This window comes from Pongo abelii, chromosome 15, assembly GCF_028885655.2.
Source record: "Pongo abelii isolate AG06213 chromosome 15, NHGRI_mPonAbe1-v2.0_pri, whole genome shotgun sequence".
NCBI lineage: Eukaryota > Metazoa > Chordata > Mammalia > Primates > Hominidae > Pongo > Pongo abelii.
In genome coordinates this window covers 111,403,801-111,427,046 of record NC_072000.2, presented here as the reverse complement: position 1 = coordinate 111,427,046, position 23,246 = coordinate 111,403,801, and the positions used below count along the sequence as shown (strand labels likewise).

At 39.2% G+C, this 23,246-nt stretch overlaps 2 gene segments (V, D, J or C); both read left to right on the top strand.

Moving 5' to 3' along the window:
* Nucleotides 1-823: 823 nt before the first annotated feature.
* LOC134759989 (putative V-set and immunoglobulin domain-containing-like protein IGHV1OR21-1) lies at nt 824-2,390 on the top strand. The segment is given in 3 exon segments: nt 824-869; nt 956-1,250; nt 2,324-2,390. Coding segments are annotated over 3 exon segments (408 nt in total).
* A 4,144-nt stretch (nt 2,391-6,534) lies between these two features.
* LOC134759988 (immunoglobulin heavy variable 3-66-like) lies at nt 6,535-7,233 on the top strand. The segment is given in 2 exon segments: nt 6,535-6,631; nt 6,736-7,233. Coding segments are annotated over 2 exon segments (544 nt in total).
* Nucleotides 7,234-23,246: the final 16,013 nt, after the last annotated feature.

Sequence of the window (23,246 nt, the reverse complement as noted above, 5' to 3'; positions counted from 1 at the left end):
AGCATTTTAAACTATGACATGGCCACTTCCTATAGCCTTAGAGACACTGAGAGATAAATGCCCTGTGAGCCCAGATGGAAACCTCCATGCAGGGCAGAGGCACTGCTGCAGGGGCACCCAGCACCCACCCAGAACAGGCTCCAGCCCCAGAGCTGGTGCACAGGAGGCTGCAGAGGGGGTCTCTCACAAGGACTGAGTGTTACTTTATTGAAAACCAAAAAATTATAACATGCTAAATAAGAATTTTATGAGGACTATTTATGTATATTTAAATACCCTAATGTATTTAGCAATAAATAAATCAATAATTCAGTGAGAAACACATTTAAAAGGCAAACTTATCACTGCTTTGAGATATTTTACTAGTAAAAAGATAAAGAACAAGAATGGTTTTATTAAATAAAAAGTACACATTTCAGAGACACACTGGTCCCGCGAGTAAGACTGCAGACAGCAAATCCTAGAAAGGGCGGAGGCTGTCCATGTGCCATGGGAACTTGGGCTCAGGCTGAGAACCATGTCCGGTGTGAGTCAGCTTCTCAGCGCAGAAATTCTCCCTTCACAAATTTCCGGGCATATAAAGGGATACATGACATTAAATAAGAATGAAGACTTGTACTTCAGCATCCCACAGTTGTGTGGTCCATGTGAGATCTATTTTCTCTTTCTCGTGCTGGATCAGGTGTAACGCTATGAAGTAGTAGTCCTCATGAATATGCAAATCACCTGAGGTGAACACTACTGATAACTCTATACCCTGAGAGTATCACCCAATAACTACATCCCTCCTCTAGAGAAGCCCCTGAAAGCGCAGCTCCTCACCATGAAGTGGACTTGGAGGATCCTAATTTTGGTGGTTGTAGCTGCAGGTAGGATAATTCTCAGTCCCCAGGACTGAGGAGGTGACTGGTTCCAGTCAAAGGGGGTTTTATCCACTCCTGTGTCCTCTCCACATGTGCCCAGTCCCAGGTACAGCCGGTGAAGTCTGAGGCTGAGATGAAGAAGGCTGGGGCATCAGTGAAAGTCTCCTGCAAGACTTGTGGATACACCTTCACCAGTTACTGTATGCACTGGGTGCGCCAGGCCCATGCACAACGGCTTGAGTGGATGGGAAGGATGTGCCCTAGTGATGGCAGCACAAGCTACGCAGAGAAGTTCCAGGGCAGAGTCACCATTACCAGGAACACATCCACAAGCACAGCCTACATGGAGCTGAGCAGCCTGAGATCTGAAGACACGGCCACGTATTTAACTGTGGGAGAGACACAGTGTGAAAACTCACATCCTGAGAGTGTCAGTAACCCTGAGGGAGGAAGCAGCTGTCCCAGGTTTCAGGATATGACAGGATTTATGGGGTTTAATGTTGTTTAGAAAATAGGTTATGTAATTGAGGAAAAGAAGAAATAGAAAGATATATGCATCCTAATTACATAGGAAATTTTCTTTTCAAATCTCACCCTATAAGCAAAATTAACAGAGTGGGAAAGGCAGCAATCAATCAAGCTGATACAAACATTCCCATGGAGGATTTGTGGGGGCACACGTTTTAAAATTGAATGGGTAAATCATTTAGGGCAAGATTGCTTGATCAAATACTAAGACTAAATGTAATTTCTGAGAAATTGCCTATCTTTTTATATTAAATTTATTATAAAGCAGTTTTAGGGTTACAGAAGATGTAAAAAGTAGAAACAGAGAGCTCCCATGTACCCCTGCCCAACACATACACAGCCTTCCCCATTAACAGCTCCCTGAACCAGAGTCATAACTGTGTTATAATGGATGAACCTACAGGGACACACTAGTTCTTTCCTTTCCTGGTGGTCCCCCGGTATAACAAGCATAAATTATTTTGAAGCGCCACAGGTTCTTCAAGTGGGTTACTGGGAATGATGCCAGTTAGAGGGAAAGTGGGTGGGGCCATTCCTTTTTGCACTCTTTCTTCAGGAATCCATGAAATGCACATTGACTTAGAGCTCACCTGACTCCTGGTTTTCTATGCCCCTTCCCAGAGGGTAAGTTCTCCAAGCGTGTGGAGGCAGGTCCATTTCACTAAAAGGCCAGAAGCTTCTGGTGAATTCCATAATGCACAACCTTTATTGAGAAGTGGGGACTTTGGACATGAGGGATTTCACGTATGATGCCTGGAGTTGGATTAAATACAGTGTAAGCTCTTGGGGGCCTTTCTGGAGGAGGCCCTTTCTGCAGGAAATCAGAATACATGCAGGGGATCCAGGCAGGAAGAATCACTTCCTTTGACATTGTTTGGCACCTGAAGGAAGCCCTCTCAGGATTGGGCACTGGTCCCACTTGCTGGGTGCACTTTAGCCAGAGGCCTGAGCCTGATCATTCTTGCAGTGGGAGAGCCTTACTGGGGTAACAGGTTATAAAAATGCCTGTCACTCTCCAGCTGAGCAAGTCCATATGTGTGCTTGTCAGTGTCAACCCAATGATGAGTGTACTCTGGAAGGTGACAATCTGCACACAAACCTCCTCCCGCTAATTACCCACTACTATACACTACTTTAAAAATTAATAATTATACTTATATAACATTATATATATTATATACTTATATAATATTATATATATTATATGTATATAATAATATTATATATTATATACTTATATAATAATATTATATATATTATATACGTATATAATAATATTATATATATTATATACTTATATAATAATATTATATATATTATATACGTATATAATAATATTATATATATTATATACTTATATAATAATAATTATGATGATGACATTTGGCTATTGCAATTTCTTTAGGATCTCTGCATCTCTCTTCACTAGACATGTAAGTCTTCAATTTCTTATCCTTATGACACATTTCTCAGTGTTTTAAGTCAAAGTTGTGCCGAGTACCTGAGTATGTCCTCAGAGAAGATCTCAGCAATGGTTGATTGCTCTATAGGGACTTTTCCAGGAGACCTGTCCCAGGGAGTCATGAGGTTCCTCTAGAAATATTTGCCCCTGCAGGAGATGAGACGGAAGCAGGAGAATCAAGAGCAGGTAACAACATTGTCAGCAGGAGGCTCCAGATGCTTTCCAGACACAGTGAACTTTCACCCACTTACCACACTGCACAGGGAGTGTGCAGGGGCACATTGAGGTACCTGTCCCTGGGATGTTGGGGGACAAAGTGAAAATCTGAGCTCAGCGTCCAGGAAATTATGAACTCCAGCTCTGATAATGTGTAGTCTGCGTTTCCTTTCCTTCTACGTGAACACTTTGCCTTATTGTTAAGAACAGGGGATTCTAGCTCTAAGTGCACGGATTACAGACAGATATGACTTTCCTCTGGGCCAGGCTCCTCTTAATGTACTTCCTGGACTTATTTGTTGATGAAGGTTGGTTCCATTAAATACCAAAACAGGGTTCATATTAGAAAAAAATGAAAAAGTGACAGGTAGATTAAACCCGAGCATCCAGTTCCAGTGATTCTTTGACCCTGCCTTCCCAAAAATCTCTGATATGAACAATGACAATGCCCTCCATGGTTAGATTATACTATAAACTAGATTGAGCTAGAGTGTTTGGTGTATTAAGTCACTGTTTTTTTTTAGCTTCCATGTTAGTTTTTGTTTGTGTGTTAACATTTACTTTAAAATTCTATTAGTCAGTTCTCTAGTAGGTAGAAATTCATCTGAGAGTTTCTTCTCTTGTTGTCCATTTTGATAAGATTTCCAGAAGACATAAGAACCCTTTTTGTTTGCAAAAATATTCCAAAGTTGTACACCATCTAGGAACATATATACTTAATTCTAATTTTTAATTTATTTAAAAGCTCTAATAAGTGCACTGTTTTCTGCCTTTTGAGTTAATTTCACAACACATAGGAGAATATATCCTAAATGAAAGTTTGTACTAATAATACAAATTATTGGTAAATAACCTCTATTTTAATTATTGAGGTATTATCCATTAATATATAATCTTAAATCGATGTTCTCAATGGGACTCTTACTTAAAGAATATATAAAATATTTTCCTGATCTTGACATAAAATAGATGTGAACACATTCTTAGTATTCAGCCATGTTTCCTGTCTATTACATTATGAACCACATGCTAACTTTGATTTACTTGGGACTTGTTCTAATTTCAAACTAGTTATTTTTTTTATCTTCATGCAGCTGGATTATTATGTGTGGCTATTTTATCAAAGAATGATAAAGACAACTTTAACTATTTTCACTGCAGGCATGTCTAGGCAACCCCCTGTGCACAATGACCTTGGCGGGCTGGAGATTGTATGGGGACTCTCCCCTGTCTGCCTAGGAGAGTTATCTGCCTCCTCCCTCTATCATTTTCCTCTTTGAATAAGTGCATCTAACTGCCCTTAGAATAGAGACAAAGGCCAACCTTAACTGCTTCCAGCTGATGCAGGATGTTGTTTCGGGAAGATCTCCCTTGGAGGCCTGTCTAAGGGACCCAGTAAAAGGGAGCCATTATCCCAGGCTTCACTTGGATGACCATTTGGAGTTGATGCCTGAAGGTGAGAAGAGACAAACCGGGTTATTAGAAGACATGTATCAAAACCAAACAAGGTGGTAAGGACAGTTTGAAAAAAAAATTCCAAGGATGCTGACACGCCCAAATAACTGGCGGCTGTAGTTATGCCTGCTAAGATTTGGGTGAATGGGGCTTGGCTTTTGTTAGCTCCCTTGGACTTATTTTCCCAAACAAAGAAACCTACGGGTTAGGGGGACCCTATTTATTCCAGTCACCTGGCATGATTTTCAGGATAATTGCTCAGAATTAAAATATTCGTCCAGATTTTTATATAACCCATGCCTTTGTTTCTTCTGAGCTGCAGCCAGAGATCATTGGTTGGTTCACAGCGTTAAGCAGAGTTAGTCTAAAATGGAGGCAAATACTTAAAACAATTGAAGAGACTGTAATTTAAAGACAAATGTATGATATGTTTTGAAACATAATTTTTCTCTCTCCAGTTCTGATTTTTGTCAGAAACTAATCATTATAGGACTGAGTTGTCTGTAAAATAAACTTTAGTCTTGTGGTTGGTCTGATCATTTGCATAAAGTGGAGCAATAATAATTAATAATAATTCTGTAGGAAAAGCATGCGAGCACTAGAAGCTTCACAGTCTAACAGTATGATCACAGGCATCCTCAAGCAACTCACTGAATATTTTCAAGTCAGCCTGTTCTTAGCTTAAATAACATCCATTTGGTATCTGTCCCAGGTACACTAATATATGGTTCTCACTTCAGGCTCCTCTCTCCTCAGATTTAAGGTTTTTTTTTTTCCCCTCTGTGATATCAACTCAGATATGTTGAAGGTTTTTCCCATATTTGTGGTTTTTCAGGTTTGTTGTTAATGAGGTCAGAATAAGATCATAGTTTACTCATTTTTTTAAATTCCCATGCTGGCTGAGTAGCTACTTTTCTCTATAAAATCCATTAGCTGAGAGAAAAAATAACATTTTCCTAACGGTGAACAATCAAATAGTTTGACGTATATTTATGTACTGGTGTATAATGCAGCTTCAAATCAAGGTGTGCCTCAATCATAAAAAACATGGCTAAATTCTCAAAGAATTGTGCTGAGTGAAAGAAGCTAAGGAATTAAGAGTAAATTTTATATGATTCATTTGTATACATTTTAGAAGATGCCACTATCATAAATTAAAATGAAGAAGATTTAAATTTTTCTGAGAATATGGTGTTGGAAATGATGGGGATGTGATTTAAGTTTCAGAGGAATAAGAAAAAAGATTTAGGGATTAATTTAATTGTTCAAAACTAGATTGAAGTGCCGAGTGAATGGTTGCAAACATAGCTCTACATTTTTAAAATCATTCACTGTAAATTTGAATTATTTATTTTTTATACTTGAATTAAGCAATAACAAAGAAATGAGTGAACATTTTTGCTAAAACAGAGCAATAAAAAGACTGATGCTGACACAGGAGATATGACTGACTTCTGAAAACACACACACATGAGCCGTGGTTCTCTCTGCATATTTAGGTAAATTACAGAAAGTTGTCATAACAGATGGGGAATCCTGCAGACTTCACTAGGCATGGTCCACGCTGCCCTGGAGTTGTCTCAGGGGAGCTGCCTCCTCCGGTGATTAGAGCACAGGCCCAGATAATAGGATTACATTTTTTTAGATGTGTAAACTTAGACGCACTGCACAACTGCTGTACTCTCTATGTAAATTATCTTCTGTAAAATACAACATTGAAAGCTGCATTAAATATATTGTGTAAATATGTAAAAATAAAATCAGTTTATGAGAGCTAAATGTTAATCAAGGCACAATCACATAATATAAAATTATATTTTCCTGAATGATGGAATTACTACCAATCTCCCCCAGGACACTTCATCTGCACTGAGCCCGGCCCTCTCCTCAGATGTCCTACCGCAGAGCTTGCTATATAGTGGGGGACATGCAAATAGGGTCCTCCCTCTGCTGATGAAAACCAGCCCATCCCTGACCCTGCAGCTCTGGGAGAGGAGCCCCAGGCCTGGGATTCCGAGGAGTTTCCATTCGGTGATCAGCACTGAACACACAGGACTCGCCATGGAGTTTGGGCTGAGCTGGGTTTTCCTTGTTGCTATTTTAAAAGGTGATTCATGGAGAACTAGACATATTGTGAATCAACATGAGTGAGAGAAACAGTGGATTTGTGTGGCGTGTGGCAGTTTCTAACCAATGTCTCTGTGTTTGCAGGTGTCCAGTGTGAGGTGCAGCTGGTGGAGTCTGGGGGAGGCTTGGTACAGCCTGGGGGGTCCCTCAGACTCTCCTGTGCAGCCTCTGGATTCACCGTCAGTAGCAATGAGATGAGCTGGATCCGCCAGGCTCCAGGGAAGGGGCTGGAGTGGGTCTCAACCATTAGTATAGGTGGTAGCACATACTACACAGACTCCGTGAAGGGCAGATTCACCATCTCCAGAGACAATTCCAAGAACACGCTGTATCTTCAAATGAACAGCCTGAGGGCTGAGGACACGGCTGTGTATTACTGTGCGAAAGACACAGTGAGGGGAAGTCATTGTGCGCCCAAACACAAACCTCCCTGCAGGAACGCTGAGGGGAATCAGCTGCAGGGGGCGCTCAGGAGCCACTGATCAGAGTCAGCCCCGGAGGCAGGTGCAGAGGGAGGCTGATTTCCTGTCAGGATGTGGAACTTCATCTTCTTCCAACAGTTTCTCTAATGAACCTCTCTAAGTTTAGAATTCTGTGGTTCCTAATGTCATCTCTACATATTTTCAAAAGATCATTTTAATGTGAGGACATAACCTCTCATGCACCAAATGCACATTGATGCTTACAAAGATGAAAAGTTCTCAACTGTTGTCACCAGGATCGCAGTCCTGAGGAAGCTCACGGGTGCCTGATGAGTCTCCTCCATTCAGCCCCAGGACAAACCTCAGAGAGATTCCCGGACTAGAATGGCAGGGATTCTGATCACAGCCAATAGAGAGGCTGGGCCAGGGTCAGTGTCCTGTAGAAGCTCACAGGATGCACGTCTGACCCTTCTCCTGACCCTAAAGCCAGTCAGCATCAGCACTGATCTGGTGCTCCTTTTGCTCCCAATACATGTTCTTTCTTTGGAGTGTTTGTTCTCCCTTTTTTATTTGCTTTTCCTGCTTCCTGAAAAAGAAACATATGGTCTCTGTCGTCTACACTCTAGGGCTCAAGGCATTTTCTTGGAGCTCAGGTGGGGCTCAGGCTATGGCTACTCCAGCCACGTGGGAGAGGCTGATGGGATTTCCTTCTCTCCCCATATTCTCAGGACCCTCCTGTGTGTTGTGTGTAGTCTTATCTGGGAATGCAACTGGCCGTTAATAGTGAAGGGGATAAACTCATTTGATCAAAATGGGATGTGGATGTGGAATTAACCCTGTTCTATGCACACTGTCAGAGTCATCTTCTTCAGAAGTAGTGTTAAAAAGAGCTTGTGAAATTTATCGGCATCAAAATGGATCCACTTGTGTTAAAACCCTAATGAATGAAGCTGGGGAAGGCCATGAAGGAGGGTTCTAACACACATATTCCTGATAACAAGAACTACCATATATAGACTCTGCACAGCCACAACATTTTACACAGAGGCCACCACAGCCTTAAAGGATTTATTTCTCCAAGTAAATCTGCCCAGCAACTGCCTGTTCAACCTTACACCGCTGTCTCAAAATAGCTGCTGTCACCCTCCTCATTTTTCCTTAATTCTTTTTTATTATTTTTTAAATTATACTTTAAGTTCTAGGGTACATGTGCTCAAAGTGCAGGTTTGTTACGTATGTATACATGTGCCATGTTGTGTGCTGCACCCGTTAACTCATCATTTACATTAAGTATTTCTCCTAATGCTATCCCTCCCACTTCCCCCCACCCCATGACAGGCCCCGGTGTGTGATGTTCCCCACCCTGTGTCCAAGTGTTCTCCTTAATTCTTTATGTTCCTTTACCTACCTGAATGCACCCATACATATTTTAATTGAAATGCGCATCCTAGAAAAAATATTATTATACTTTAGAGTCTCTTTCTGTCTGTTATTCAGGTTGACAAGCTGCAGACGGACATGCCACATTTCTGTGAGACATAGAGGATGACGACAGTTTTTGGAGATGTCTAGGAATATCCAATGTCCATAAGATCATCCAACAATAAGTGCAGACTGGAGGTCCCAGAGAGAGGTGAAGCTGCTGAATCACCACGAAATTTCATTTTCCCCAGTTCTGCTCTGATGGAATCAGGCCCACCCATTTTATCAATGACAATCTACCTAACCTAGAGTCAGCTGATAACAGTATTAATATCATCTATTAAGTAAATTCATAACTATATATATAGTGAGAGAGGGAGAGAGAGAGAGACGGAGTCTCGCTCTGTCACACAGGCTGGAGTGCAATGTCGTGATCTTGGCTCACTGCAACCTCTGTCTCCCGAGTTCAAGCAGTTCTGCTGTCTCAGCCTCCTCCCAGTATCTGGCAATACAGGCACACACCACCATGTCCAGCCAATTTTTGTATTTTTAGTAGAGACATTGTTTCCCCACATTGGTCAGGCTAGTCTCAAACTACTGACCTCAGGTGATCCACCCGTCTCAGCCTCCCAAAGTGCTGGGATTACAGGCTCAGGCCACCAAGTTCAGCTAATTTTTGTACTTTTAGTAGAGACGGGGTTTCACAATATTGGTCTGGCTGGTCTGAAACTCCTGATCTCAGCCTCCCAAAGTGCTGGGATTATAGATGTGAGCTACTGTGCCCGGCTAACATCACCTATATTAATGTTGGACTGAATAACTACAAAGTCTACCCTAACCAAGTGTACCATCAAACTTACCATTACCCAGAGAGAAGAATCTTTAACATGAGATCGATATTCTTAAGTGTTTTAAGGTGTAAAACTGACCACTGTACAATCACCCAATTATGATATTGCTAATGAGATGTAGAAGTTGTATGTATATTTTGGATATTAACACTTTTTCAGATGCACGGCTTATAATTATATTCTCTCGTTCTGTAGGTTGGAATTTTTTCCACGCTTTGCAGCATCTTTTTGTTGTGATGTAGTTCCGCTTGTTCAATTCTGCTTTTATTGTCTGTGCCTTTAATTTGAAATATAGGAAATCATTCTTAATATTATTTTCTGGGTGGGGGAAATTTTACAATTGCAAGCCATACGTTTAACTATTTAGCCCATTTAGAGTAAATTTTGGTATTTAATCTAAACTAAAATTCTTTTTTTTTTTTTACATATTGGTTTTTGTTTCTATAAGGTACATAATCCCAAGTGGAATCCTTAAAGCATGAGTATTCTAATTTTTAATAGATGTTTTCAGATTAATTTCACAAAAGACTTCAGCAATTGACATTCTCATCAGCTGTGTCTTAGATTGCTAGTTTCAGCCCCACCCTCAACAACATTAGATCCTGTTGCTCTTAATAGACAATCTGAGGTTAAAAAATTATCTTGCTTTACTTGCATTTCCATGCTACAAATGGAGCTATTAATATTTTCAAGTGTTTCTTGATAATCTGAATTTTTTCTTCTATAAATTCCCCATACTTTCATTCTTTTTTTAATTATACTTTAAGTTTTAGGGTACATGTGCACAATGTGCAGGTTAGTTACATATGTACACATGTGCCATGCTGGTGTGCTGCACCCATTAACTCACCATTTAGCATTAGGTATATCTCCTAATGCTATCCCTCCCCCCTCCCTCCCACCCCACAACAGTCCCCAGAGTGTGATGTTCCCCTTCCTGTGTCCATGTGTTCTCATTGTTCAATTCCCACCTATGAGTGAGAACATACGGTGTTTGGTTTTTTGTCCTTGTGATAGTTTACTGAGAATGATGACTTCCAATTTCATCCATGTCCCTACAAAGGACATGAACTCATCATTTTTTATGGCTGCATAGTATTCCGTGGTGTATATGTGCCACATTTTCTTAATCTAGTCTATCATTGTTGGACATTTGGGTTGGTTCCAAGTCTTTGCTATTGTGAATAGTACCACAATAAATATACGTGTGCATGTGTCTTTACAGCAGCATGATTTATAGTCCTTTGGGTATATACCCAGTAATGGGATGGCTGGGTCAAATGGTATTTCTAGTTCTAGATCCCTGAGGAATCGCCACACTGACTTCCACAATGGTTGAACTAGTTTACAGTCCCAACAACAGTGTAAAAGTGTTCCTATTTCTCCACATCCTCTCCAGCACCTGTTGTTTCCTGACTTTTTAATGATTGCCATTCTAACTGGTGTGAGATGGTATCTCATTGTGGTTTTGATTTGCATTTCTCTGATGGCCAGTGACAATGAGCATTTTTTCATGTGTCTTTTGGCTGCATAAATGTCTTCTTTTGAGAAGTGTCTGTTCATATACTTCACCCACTTTTTGATGGAGTGGTTTGTTTTTTTCTTGTAAATTTGTTTGAGTTCATTGTAGATTCTGGATATTGGCCCTTTGTCAGATGAGTAGGTTGCGAAAATTTTCTCCCATTTTGTAGGTTGCCTGTTCACTCTGATGGTAGTTTCCTTTGCTGTGCAGAAGCTCTTTAGTTTAATTAGATCCCATTTGTCAATTTTGGCTTTTGTTGCCATTGCTTTTGGTGTTTTAGACATGAAGTCCTTGCCCATGCCTATGTCCTGAATGGTAATGCCCAGGTTTTCTTCTAGGGTTTTTATGGTTTTAGGTCTAACGTTTAAGTCTTTAATCCATCTTGAATTAATTTTTGTATAAGGTGTAAGGAAGGGATCCACTTTCAGCTTTCTACATATGGCTAGCCAGTTTTCCCAGCACCATTTATTAAATAGGGACTCCTTTCCCCATTGCTTGTTTTTCTCAGATTTGTCAAAGATCAGATAGTTGTAGATATGCGGCGTTATTTCTGAGGGCTCTGTTCTGTTCCATTGATCTATATCTCTGTTTTGGTACCAGTACCATGCTGTTTTGGTTACTGTAGCCTTTTAGTATAGTTTGAAGTCAGGTAGCGTGATGCCTCCAGCTTTGTTCTTTTGGCTTAGGATTGACTTGGTGATGCGGGCTCTTTTTTGGTTCCATATGAACTTTAAAGTAGTTTTTTCCAATTCTGTGAAGGAAGTCATTGGTAGCTTGATGGGGATGGCATTGAATCTATAAATTACCTTGGGCAGTATGGCCATTTTCACGATATTGATTCTTCCTACCCATGAGCATGGAATGTTCTTCCATTTGTTTGTATCCTCTTTGATTTCATTGAGCAGTGGCTTATAATTCTCCTTGAAGAGGCCCTTCACGTCCCTTGTAAGTTGGATTCCTAAGTATTTTATTCTCTTTGAAGCAATTGTGAATGGGAGTTCACTCATGATTTGGCTCTCTGTTTGTCTGTTATTGGTGTACAAGAATGCTTGTAATTTTTGTACATTGATTTTGTATCCTGAGACTTTGCTGAAATTGCTTATCAGCTTAAGGAGATTTTGGGCTGAGATGATGGGGTTTTCTAGATATACAATCATGTCGTCTGCAAACAGGGACAATTTGATTTCCTCTTTTCCTAATTGGATACCCTTTATTTCCTTCTCCTGCCTAATTGCCCTGGCCAGAACTTCCAACACTATATTGAATAAGAGTGGTGAGAGAGGGAATCCCTGTCTTGTGGCAGTTTTCAAAGGGAATGCTTCCAGTTTTTGTCCATTCAGTATGATATTGGCTGTGGGTTTGTCACAGATAGCTCTTATTATTTTGAGATACGTCCCATCAATACCTAATTTATTGAGAGTTTTTAGCATGAAGGGTTGTTGAATTTTGTCAAAGGCCTTTTCTGCATCTATTGAGATAATCATGTGGTTTTTGTCTTTGGTTCTGTTTATATGCTGGATTATGTTTATTGATTTTCATATGTTGAACCAGCCTTGTATCCCAGGGATGAAGTCCACTTGATCATGTTGGATAAGCTTTTTGATGTGCTGCTGGATTCGGTTTGCCAGTATTTTATTGAGGATTTTGCATCAATGTTCATCAAGGATATTGGTCTAAAATTTTCTTTTTTGTTGTTGTGTCTCTGCCAGGCTTTGGTATCAGGATGATGCTGGCCTCATAAAATGAGTTAGGGAGGATTCCCTCTTTTTCTATTGATTGGAGTAGTTTCAGAAGGAATGGTACCAGCTCCTTCTTGTCCCTCTGGTAGAATTCAGCTGTGAATCCATCTGGTCCTGGACTTTTTTTGGTTGGTAAGCTACTGATTATTGCCTCAATTTCAGAGCCTGTTATTGGCCTATTCAGAGATTCAACTTCTTCCTGGTTTAGTCTTGGGAGAGTGTATGTGTCCAGGAATTTATCCATTTCTTCTAGATTTTCTAGTTTATTTGCGTAGAGGTGTTTATAGTATTCTCTGATGGTAGTTTGTATTTCTTTGGGATCGGTGGTTATATCCCCTTTATCATTTTTTATTGTGTCTATTTGATTCTTCTCTCTTTTCTTCTTTATTAGCCTTGCTAGCGGTCTATCAATTTTGTTGATCTTTCCAAAAAACCAGCTCCTGGATTCATTGATATTTTGAAGGGTTTTTTGTGTCTCTATTTCCTTCAGTTCTGCTCTGATCTTAGTTATTTCTTGCCTTCTGCTAGCTTTTGAATGTGTTTGCTCTTGCTTCTCTAGTTCTTTTAATTGTGATGTTAGGGTGTCAATTTTGGATCTTTCCTGCTTTCTCTTGTGGGCATTTGGTGCCATAAATTTCCCTCTACACACTGCTTTGAATGTGTCCCAGAGATTCTGGTAGATTGTGTCTTTGTTCTCATTGGTTTCAAAGAACATCTTTATTTCTGCCTTCATTTCGTTATGTACCCAGTAGCCATTCAGGAGCAGGTTGTTCAGTTTCCATGTAGTTGAGCAGTTTTGAGTGAGTTTCTTAATCCTGAGTTGTAGTTTGATTGCACTGTGGTCTGAGAGACAGTTTGTTATAATTTCTGTTCTTTTACATTTGCTGAGGAGAGCTTTACTTCCAACTATGTGGTCAATTTTGGAATAGGTGTGGTGCGATGCTGAAAAAAATGTATATTCTGTTGATTTGGAGTGGAGAGTTCTGTAGATGTCTATTAGGTCCGCTTGGTGCAGAGCTGACTTCAATTCCTGGGTATCCTTGTTAACTTTCTGTCTCATTGATCTGTCTAATGTTGACAGTGGGGTGTTAAAGTCTCCTGTTATTATTGTGTGGGAGTCTAAGTCTCTTTGTAGTCACTCAGGACTTGCTTTATGCATCTGGGTGCTCCTGTATTGGGTGCATATATATTTAGGATAGTTAGCTCTTCTTGTTGAATTGATCCCTTTACCATTATATAATGGCCTTCTTTGTCTCTTTTGATCTTTGTTGGTTTAAAGACTGTTTTATCCGAGACTAGGATTGCAACCCCTGCCTTTTTTTGTTTTCCATTTCCTTGGTAGATCTTCCTCCATCCTTTTATTTTGAGCCTATGTGTGTCTCTGCAGGTGAGATGGGTTTCCTGAATACAGCACACTGATGGGTCTTGATTCTTTATCCAATTTGTCAGTCTGTGTCTTTTAATTGGAGCATTTAGTCCATTTACATTTAAAGTTAATATTGTTATGTGTGAATTTGATCGTGTCGTTATGATGTTAGCTGGTTATTTTGCTCGTTAGTTGATGCAGTTTCTTCCTAGTCTCGATGGTCTTTACATTTTGGTATGATTTTGCAGCGGCTGGTACCGGTTGTGCCTTTCCATGTTTAGCGCTTCCTTCAGGAGCTCTTTTAGGGCAGGCCTGGTGGTGACAAAATCTCTCAGCATTTGCTTGTCTGTAAAGTATTTTCTTTCTCCTTCACTTATGAAGCTTAGTTTGGCTGGATATGAAATTTGGGTTGAAAATTCTTTTCTTTAAGAATGTTGAATATTGGCCCCCACTCTCTTCTGGCTTGTAGAGTTTCTGCTGAGAGATCAGCTGTTAGTCTGATGGGCTTCCCTTTGTGGGTAACCCGACCTTTCTCTCTGGCTGCCCTTAACATTTTTTCCTTCATTTCAACTTTGTTGAATCTGACAATTATGTGTCTTGGAGTTGCTCTTCTTGAGGAGTATCTTTGTGGTGTTCTCTGTATTTCCTGAATCTGAATGTTGGCCTGCCTTTCTAGATTGGGGAAGTTCTCCTGGATAATATCCTGCAGAGTGTTTTCCAACTTGTTTCCATTCTCCCCGTCACTTTCAGGTACACCAATCAGACGCAGATTTGGTCTTTTCGCATAGTCCTATATTTATTGGAGGCTTTGTTTGTTTCTTTTAATTCTTTTTTCTCTAAACTTCCCTTCTCGCTTCATTTCATTCATTTTATCTTCCATCACTGATACCCTTTCTTCCAGTTGGTTGCATCGGCTCCTGAGGCTTCTATACTTTGCATGTGTAGATCCAGTTTTTCTAACACCCTCTTAGGGAGAGACTTTGATTTATCCGTTGTATATTGTTAGTTGTCATGCTGAAAATCAGTTTGCTATTGATATATCAGTTTATTTCTGAGCTCTCTCTCTCTATAGTAATGCCAATACCATCCTGTTTTTATTTATGGATCAAAATGTGCATATTTGTGAATTTCAAAATGTTGTTCAGAACTTGTGCATGCCAACAACTGTGTTTCTTCTGCACTCTTGGGCTAGTGAAGCTCTCACCGACCCTCTCTCTCACCTGTGCTGTCTCTGCATTCTCCATCACAACCAGTGTTCCTGCTGGAACTGCATCCATCAGCCCCCCCAAGGAAGGGACTGGAGTGAATCAGGTGCACAGGTCATGAGGGAGTGCACAATCCAACCCACTCCTCAAGAGTCCAGTCACCATCTCCAGATCCACATCCAAAAAACAGTGTTTCCTACAGCTGAGCTACCTGAACAACGAGTACACAACCATGAGTTTTTATACAAAAGATACAGCGAGGGGACGTCATTGTGAGCCCAGATACAAACCTCCCTGCAGGGGAGCTCAGAAACAGCAGGAGGCACTCAGGACACCAAGGAACACTCTGGACACATCAAGGCAGGTGCAATGGGGGGACAAGGGGCTGGAGTTGGGGTTTGGCATCACCATCGTATTTCACCACTGGACACCCACCACCATGTTTATTCTCATGTACATGATTCTGTGTATTATTAGAAAATGGCATTTATATGAATATATAACCATATGTAGGTGCATCAAGTTGTCCTCTCCATCTTATGTGGACCTTTTCCATTAAGACTCTGAGTCCCTGTATTTATTTGAGCACCTCATAAATTATGGTCAATTATGTGGGATCTCTATCTTTTCTTTCTCCCTTCTTGCCTCCTTCTCTCTCACTCACAACTCACACACACGCAAAATTCTACAACTTCAGTTACCTGATGTGTTGAAGACAGTTTATTATAGTGTAGCTTTTCCAGTTTAGCTGATGTTCACATTGCTGTAAGATTAGGAACATTGTGTTTCTCAGCTGTGTATTTCTCTAACATAGCACCAACTTTTTTTTATTTAATAGATTTTTTTTTTAATTTTATTATTATTATACTCTAAGTTTTAGGGTACATGTGCACAATTTGCAGGTTTGTTACATATGTATACATGTGCCATGTTGGTGTGCTGCACCCATTAACTCATCATTTAGCATTAGGTATATCTCCTAATGCATTTTTTTAAATACCCAGATACTGAAAGCAAGCCAAATATCAATCAGCAGTTTAATCATAAACAAATTGTGGTAAATTCATTCCCTGGAAAATCACCCACTGTTACATTCTGGTACTGCTGGATACATTCAACAGCAAGGGTAAAGTCACAAGTACATATGATGAGTCAAATAAGACAAATAAATAGAAGTATATACATACAATTCCTCTTTTGTAAATTCTATAAAATTAATACTAATCTAAAGTTACATAAAGAAAACCAGTTGTTGACTCTGGGTGTGGTGTGAGAAGGGAAGGTGTAGGAACCAGAAATTATAGGAAAACAAGAGGAAATTTTGAGGGCACTAGAGTTTTTTCTGTGTTGAGAAAGGTAATGGTTATGTCACTATATGTCAAATTGTGCACATTATGGGATGGCTATTATTTGCTAATTTCACCTCATTAATGTTTTCCAAATTTCAACACATATAATTTGGTAGAAAATAAGTTAAACAGAGATGAATAAAATACATGAGAAATAAAAAAAGAAAATCACAGAACGTTGGCATAAGGACTTCACTCATCAAACTGAAGAAATTTTAAATTTCTCAACACAGAATTAAAGATTTAATTAAATACATATGGGAAATCAAAGACTCCTGGATATATACATGAATAAGCCCTAAGCCTACCTATATTTTTAGGGAAACACTAGAATACAACAAAATAATGTCATGATTTCATTACATAACGGGGATTAATGAAACCACACCAGGTATGTCCAGCTGTGTCCTGGGGTTGGTTCAGGAAACAGGTGTGTCCTGTGGTTAGGAGATGTGGCAACAAGCTCACAGCATCAGTTCTAGTTGACACCATAAAAAGGCCAAGAGATCACAACCAAAATGTAGTGTGGATTCACATCTGTGGGTGCCACACACTCCCCCATGTGAATATGAAAGGTAAATTACCTCTTGAGGTGTCTGCTGAGAGTGGAGCTGGTCTCTCAGGAATGTCCAAAATGGCTTGATTGAGCAAGAAAGGAGAGTGGCTCAGGGTTGCTATACTGGTTTGGTGGTGGAGGCAGAGTGAGGGTTCTCACTCACAGAAATGAGTTTGTGGGGTTTGAACCTCCAAATGGCATCAAATGAGGGAATTCTTGTGATTCCTAACTAGATCCACCTCGTGTCGGAAAGAAAGGAGATGATGGAGGAATGAGCCTTAGGTTATCAGCAGTCAGACATCAAAACAAGTCTGATGACTTATTCTATGTAGCAAGTGTAAAAATCATGAATAAAAATAGATCAGTGTCCAATATGGGTGGACAAAAACCAGGTCTACACAAAACAAGAAGACTGTTTATAAGAATAAGCAAATCATAATGAAAAGAAGGATGAAAACGAGGAGAACGAGGTGAAAGGCACGGGGTAGGGGATTACACAAGGGTCCTGTTCCAATGTCTTGTGTGGAGACTTTTCATTACCTAAAATCATCCGCTTGTTCTGAATGTCTTAGGTGAGCTGTCTGCTCCAAAACATCAGAAGCACCAGAGGATTCATGAGGATATTCAGTTTAATATCTTCTATTTGAGGTGACTTACAATAGTGTAAAATTCTTAATTATTAGTATTATAAAAGAGATAGGGTCTCACTCTGTCACACAGGTTGGAGTGCAGTGGCACAGCCATAGCTCACTGTAACCTTGAACTTCTGGCTCACACAATCCTTCTTTATAAGCCTCCTGAGTAGTGAGGACTAGAGGGGTGCGCCATAAGACCAAGCTGATTTTTTTATGTTATCCAGGCTGGTCTCGACTCCTAGTCTTATGTGATTCCCCTGGTTTTGCTTCTCAAAGTGGTAGAGTTATAGACATGAGCCACAATATTCGGTCTGAACTGATTCTTCAGTTGCAAAATATCAACCCAAGAATTGAGTCCCTTAATTTTTTTCTGCAGTGTTTCAGTTAATATTGCCTGATAAAATTTATTCTAATTTGTTTCAACAGCAGAATTTTTCCTGACGTTTTTTCCAATATATGTAATTTCATGGTTGAAGATCACAAAATACTGTTAAAAGATGACATGAAAAGACAACCTTAAACTTTTGGTGATTGGAGTTAGTATAATACAAAAATTACGTTCAATATTGTGTAACACACATACGCAATATGATGAAGGTGAGCAATAAGGGTAAAATTTCTAAATGTATGAATCTTCCAGCTCCCAAGTCATAGGATAGTAACTGATGTGTCCTGAGGGAGGTACCAGAGTGACACAGTGCTAGTGGGATAACTCTTGGCCAAGACAGTTTCAATATTTTTATTAAAGTTTTTATATTTTTTCAATTTAATGATGCCATTTTTTTCAACATATTCAGAATATTGTGAGTGGGATTGATTCTGTATGATATTAACAATGGCAATGCCTTCTTTGTTTAGATAATATTACGCACCAGGTTAAGATTGAGAATTTGTAGAAATGATGCACCATAACATTATTCTAGTTTCCATACTGGGTTTTTTTCTCTTTGCTTACATTTCATTTAAAATTTATATGTCAGATCTCTAGAATGTAATAATTTGTTTAAAAATGTCTTTTCTTGTGGTCCATTTTGATGGGGCTTCCAGAAGATTTGAAAACCTCTTCTGCCTGCAGGACATTTTAAAATCTTGCACTACAGTAAAACGTCTGTATTTAATCATGATCTTCGGTTTATTGACAAGCTCTAGTAAGTGCAATAACTTCTGCCTTCTGGGCTGATTTTACATCAGATAGAGGAATTTATCCTAAATGAAAGTTTGTACTAGTAATATAAATTATGAGTTAATAACCACCACCTTTATTATTTAGGTGTTATTCATCAAGAAATAATGTTAAATCAAGGCTCTCAATGGAAATGTTACCCAAGTGGTATACAAAATATTTTACTAATCTAGATAAAATAAATGTGAACACTCTCTTAGTGTCCAGGCATGTCTCTCTCTATCACATTATTAACCACACAGCAACTTTGACTTCACTTGGGACTTGTTCTAATTTTCAAATTAGTTACATATTAATCTTAATGTCCCTAGACTATTTTAGCAGAGAGTGAAGAAAGACAAGCTAGGCTGACAAACTAAGCTGACAAAGTTCTTGTCACTCTCTATAAGAACTTGCTTCTCCCTGAACTTCAGACTCGTTGTGTGTTTTGAAACATTAATTATCAAAAGTATTAAAGAAAATTTGCAAAGTTACATCTTCTATGTTTATGTTATTGTTGATGCAGTTGTAAACAATAAGGAAAATATATTCCTTTTCTATGTGCATTTCCAAACTTAATAGCAGATTTTTAGTAAGACCCAGAATAATAAAAAATTCAAATATTGTTCAGCTGCTTAATAGAAAAACAAATTATGGTAAATTTGTTTGCTAGAATGCCACCCAAAATTTATAATAAATAAATGTCTGCTATACCCAACTACAAGGTAAAATATTGAATTATATATGTTCAGTAAAATAAGCCAAACAAATAAGAATATATACTGGGTTGATTTGTAAAAATTTTAATAAACTAAATGACTCAGTAGCAATGTATAGCTCAGGAGTTGCCAGAGAAATGGTAGAAGAAAGAAAGGGAAAGGAGGAAGAATGTAGAAGAACAAAAGGAAATGTTGAGAATTCTCTTGTCCAGCTTGATAACAATGATGGTTACATCATATTTATCAATTGTACAATTTAAATATGTGAAAGTTTATTACCTGTAAACTAAAACTTACAAAATTTATTACAAGCAAACAAATGGAAACTTAGACAAGGAAGGAGTGATAGAAAGATAGAAAAAAATATATATTAAATTTCAGAAATACTGAAGAACTTATCAGCCTGAGCCCTAGTTCTCACCATATTTTTAGGTGAAGGCTAGAATGCAGCAAAATCACACAAGTTCTCATTACAAAAAGTGGGTTCCACAAACACACTAGGCACACCCAGCTCTGTCCTGGAGTTGGCTCAGGGAGTAATTGGGGCCAGTGATGAGGAGCACAGGCTCAGGTACTGGGGCTTACTCATCCAGACATGAGCTCTTAGACACATAACTTCGCCCTTTCTCCATGTGTGGTTTACTTCCACATCTGTACATGGAAAAACAATAGACTCCGACAAAACATAATTTACACAAATATGTAAAAATAAAATAGGGTGATAATTTCAAAGAGTTTATCACAGCATAATTTTATAATAAGACAGCATATTTTCTGAGTACCATCATTGTCACCAAATTCTTGCAGGGCACAGTCATTTTATCTGGATACTGCCTTCTCATCAGACTTCCCACCCCAGTGCTTGCTATCTAGTGGGAGACATGCAAATAGGGCTCTCCCTCTGATGAATGAAAACCAGCTGATGAAAACCAGCCCAGCCCTGGCTCTGCAGCTCTGGGAGAGGAGCCCCAGCCCTGGGATTCCCACGTGTTTCCACTTGGTGATCAGCACTGAACACCGAAGACCAACCATGGAGTCTGGGCTGAGCTGGTTTTTCCTTGTTACTATTTTAAAAGATAATTAATGGTGAACTAGAGATACTTAGTGTGAGGGGACATGAGTGAGAGAAACAGTGGATAGTGTGGCAGTTTCTGATCACGATGTCTCTGCAGGTGTCCAGTGTGAAGTGCAGCTGGTGGAGTCTGGGGGAGGCTTGGTACAGCCTGTGGGGTCCCTGAGACTCTCCTGTGCAGCCCCTGGATTCACCTTCAGTAACTACTACATGCACTGGGTCCACTAGGCTCCAGGAAAGGGGCTAGAATGGGTAGGTTTCATTAGAAACAAAGCTAATGGTGGGACAACAGAATACGCCGCGTCTGTGAAAGGCAGATTCACTATCTCAAGAGATGATTCCAAAAGCATCGCCTATCTGCAAATGAGCAGCCTGAAAACCAAGGATACGACCGTGTATTACTGTGCCAGAGACACAGTGAGGGGAGGTCAGTGTGAGCCCAGACACAAACCTCCCTGCAGGGGCGCACGAGGCAACCGGGTGGGGGCGGTCAAAACCCACTGAGGATGGGACAGATCCCAGGAGCAGGTGCAGGGGGTGTTTTCCTTTCTCATCAGCTGGAGAAGTCAGGTTTGTATTTGCAGGACTCTGCAGCATTCTAGACTGTGATATTTTATCACTTGTATTCATTATGACTTTATTATCGTTAGTATTTAAATTTTAGTAATTATTAAAATTATATATAAGTACATTTTAAATATATACTTTGAAGATATAAACATTCCTAATTATTTGCACTGATTCTTCCAGAGTTTTATTAACATTTGTTGACATCAGCAACTACATAGCTATAGGGACATAAATTTATAAACATAGAAAGATGCATCGGCCAGGCATGGTGGCCCATGCCTGTAACCCCAGCTTGGGAAGCTGAGGCAGAAGTGCTGCTTGAACCCGGAAGGCGGAGGTTGCAATGAGCCGTGATTGTGCCACTGCACTCCAGCCGGGCAACTGAGACTCCATCTCAAAAGAATAAATAAATAAAAAGAAGTAAGAAAAAAAGACGTATAAATACACAGACCTATGCATATATGTGTAGGCATTCATATTAAACATTAAGATAAAATAATTCTAAAAATATGTCCTAAAGAATCAAAATTAATGATGAACTAAATATAAATTATTAGAGTAATTCATAATTGATTTCAGTTATTTTTAATTGTTTACATGTTGTGATTTTACACAAAATATTAGTCGTTTATCCTGATAAAACAGGTTAAAATATTATATCAAGAGTTTATTTACTTTGTATTACCAATAATATAAAATGTTCCACACATTTTTAGCCATGTTTTACTTATCTGTGAAATGTGTGTTTATTAATTTTTCATTTTAATATGTCACCTTTATCTTTCTAATTTCCTGGATTTAATTCTACTATAGCTGAATGCATTTTAATAATTATTGTAATCACATTTACATCTTTTATTTGAATTTTCATATATATTTTATTAGGATTTTAATATCAATATAAATATTTTCCTACCATTGTCTATTTTCTATTTTTATGATACAAAATTACCATAAAAATTCTTAGATTTTCAACATACAGCTTGAGGGTTTCTGACAAATGTGCGCACAAATAAAGAATTATTTGCTTAGTTTTTAGTGTATACCGAGGAGTGGGGATTGCTGAGTAAAATGATATGTCTGTTTTAAGTTCTTTGAGAAATCTCCAGTCTGCTTTCCAAAGGTGCAAGATTAACTTATATTCTTCTCATCAGGGTATAAGTGTTCTGTTTTCTCCACAGTCCCACCAGCATTCATTGTTTTTTGACTTCTTCATGATAGCCATTCTGAATGGTGTGTTGCTGCACACCTACAATCATCTCATATTTGATAAGGCTGATGAAAACAAGCAATGAGGAAAGGACTCCCTGTTCAATAAATGGTGCTGGGACAACTGGCTAGCCATGTGATGAAGATTGAAGCTGGTTGTCTACTTTCAACATATATAAAATTAACTCAAAATTGATGAAAGACTTAAATGTAAGACCTCAAACCATAAAAATCCTTGAAGACAACCTAGGAAATACTCTTCTCGACCCCAGCTTTGACGAATAATTTTTGGCTAAGTATCCAAAAGCAATTTCAACCAAAACAGAAATAGACGAGTGGGACCTAATTAACTAAGGAGTTTCTGCACAGCAAACCCAGCAGGGGATGCTCAGGACACCAGAGAGAACTCAGTTAAACCAGGAGTCGCTCAGAACAGCAGTGTGCTCAGGACACCAGGGGGTGCTCAGAACCACCAGGGGGCGCTCAGGACGCAGGGGTCGCTCAGACACCAAGGCTCCCTCAGGAGGCAGCTCCACATTAGGTCCCTGGGCAGGGTGGGGTTTCCTTTTGAAACTTGCTATTTTTTGACGTTGTAAAGCAAAGATCTTCCCCAGGATCTCTTAGTATTTCTTCCTTGTAACTCATGTCTTGTCTTGTTTTGTTTTTGTTTTTGTTTTTTGTTTTTGGTCACCTACAAAAACTTAGAACAGTTGATTCAGAAAGGCAGGAAAGCAGGCATTCCTCTAAGTCTCCCCTGAGACAAATACATATATGATTTCTTTCTCCCCACTATAAT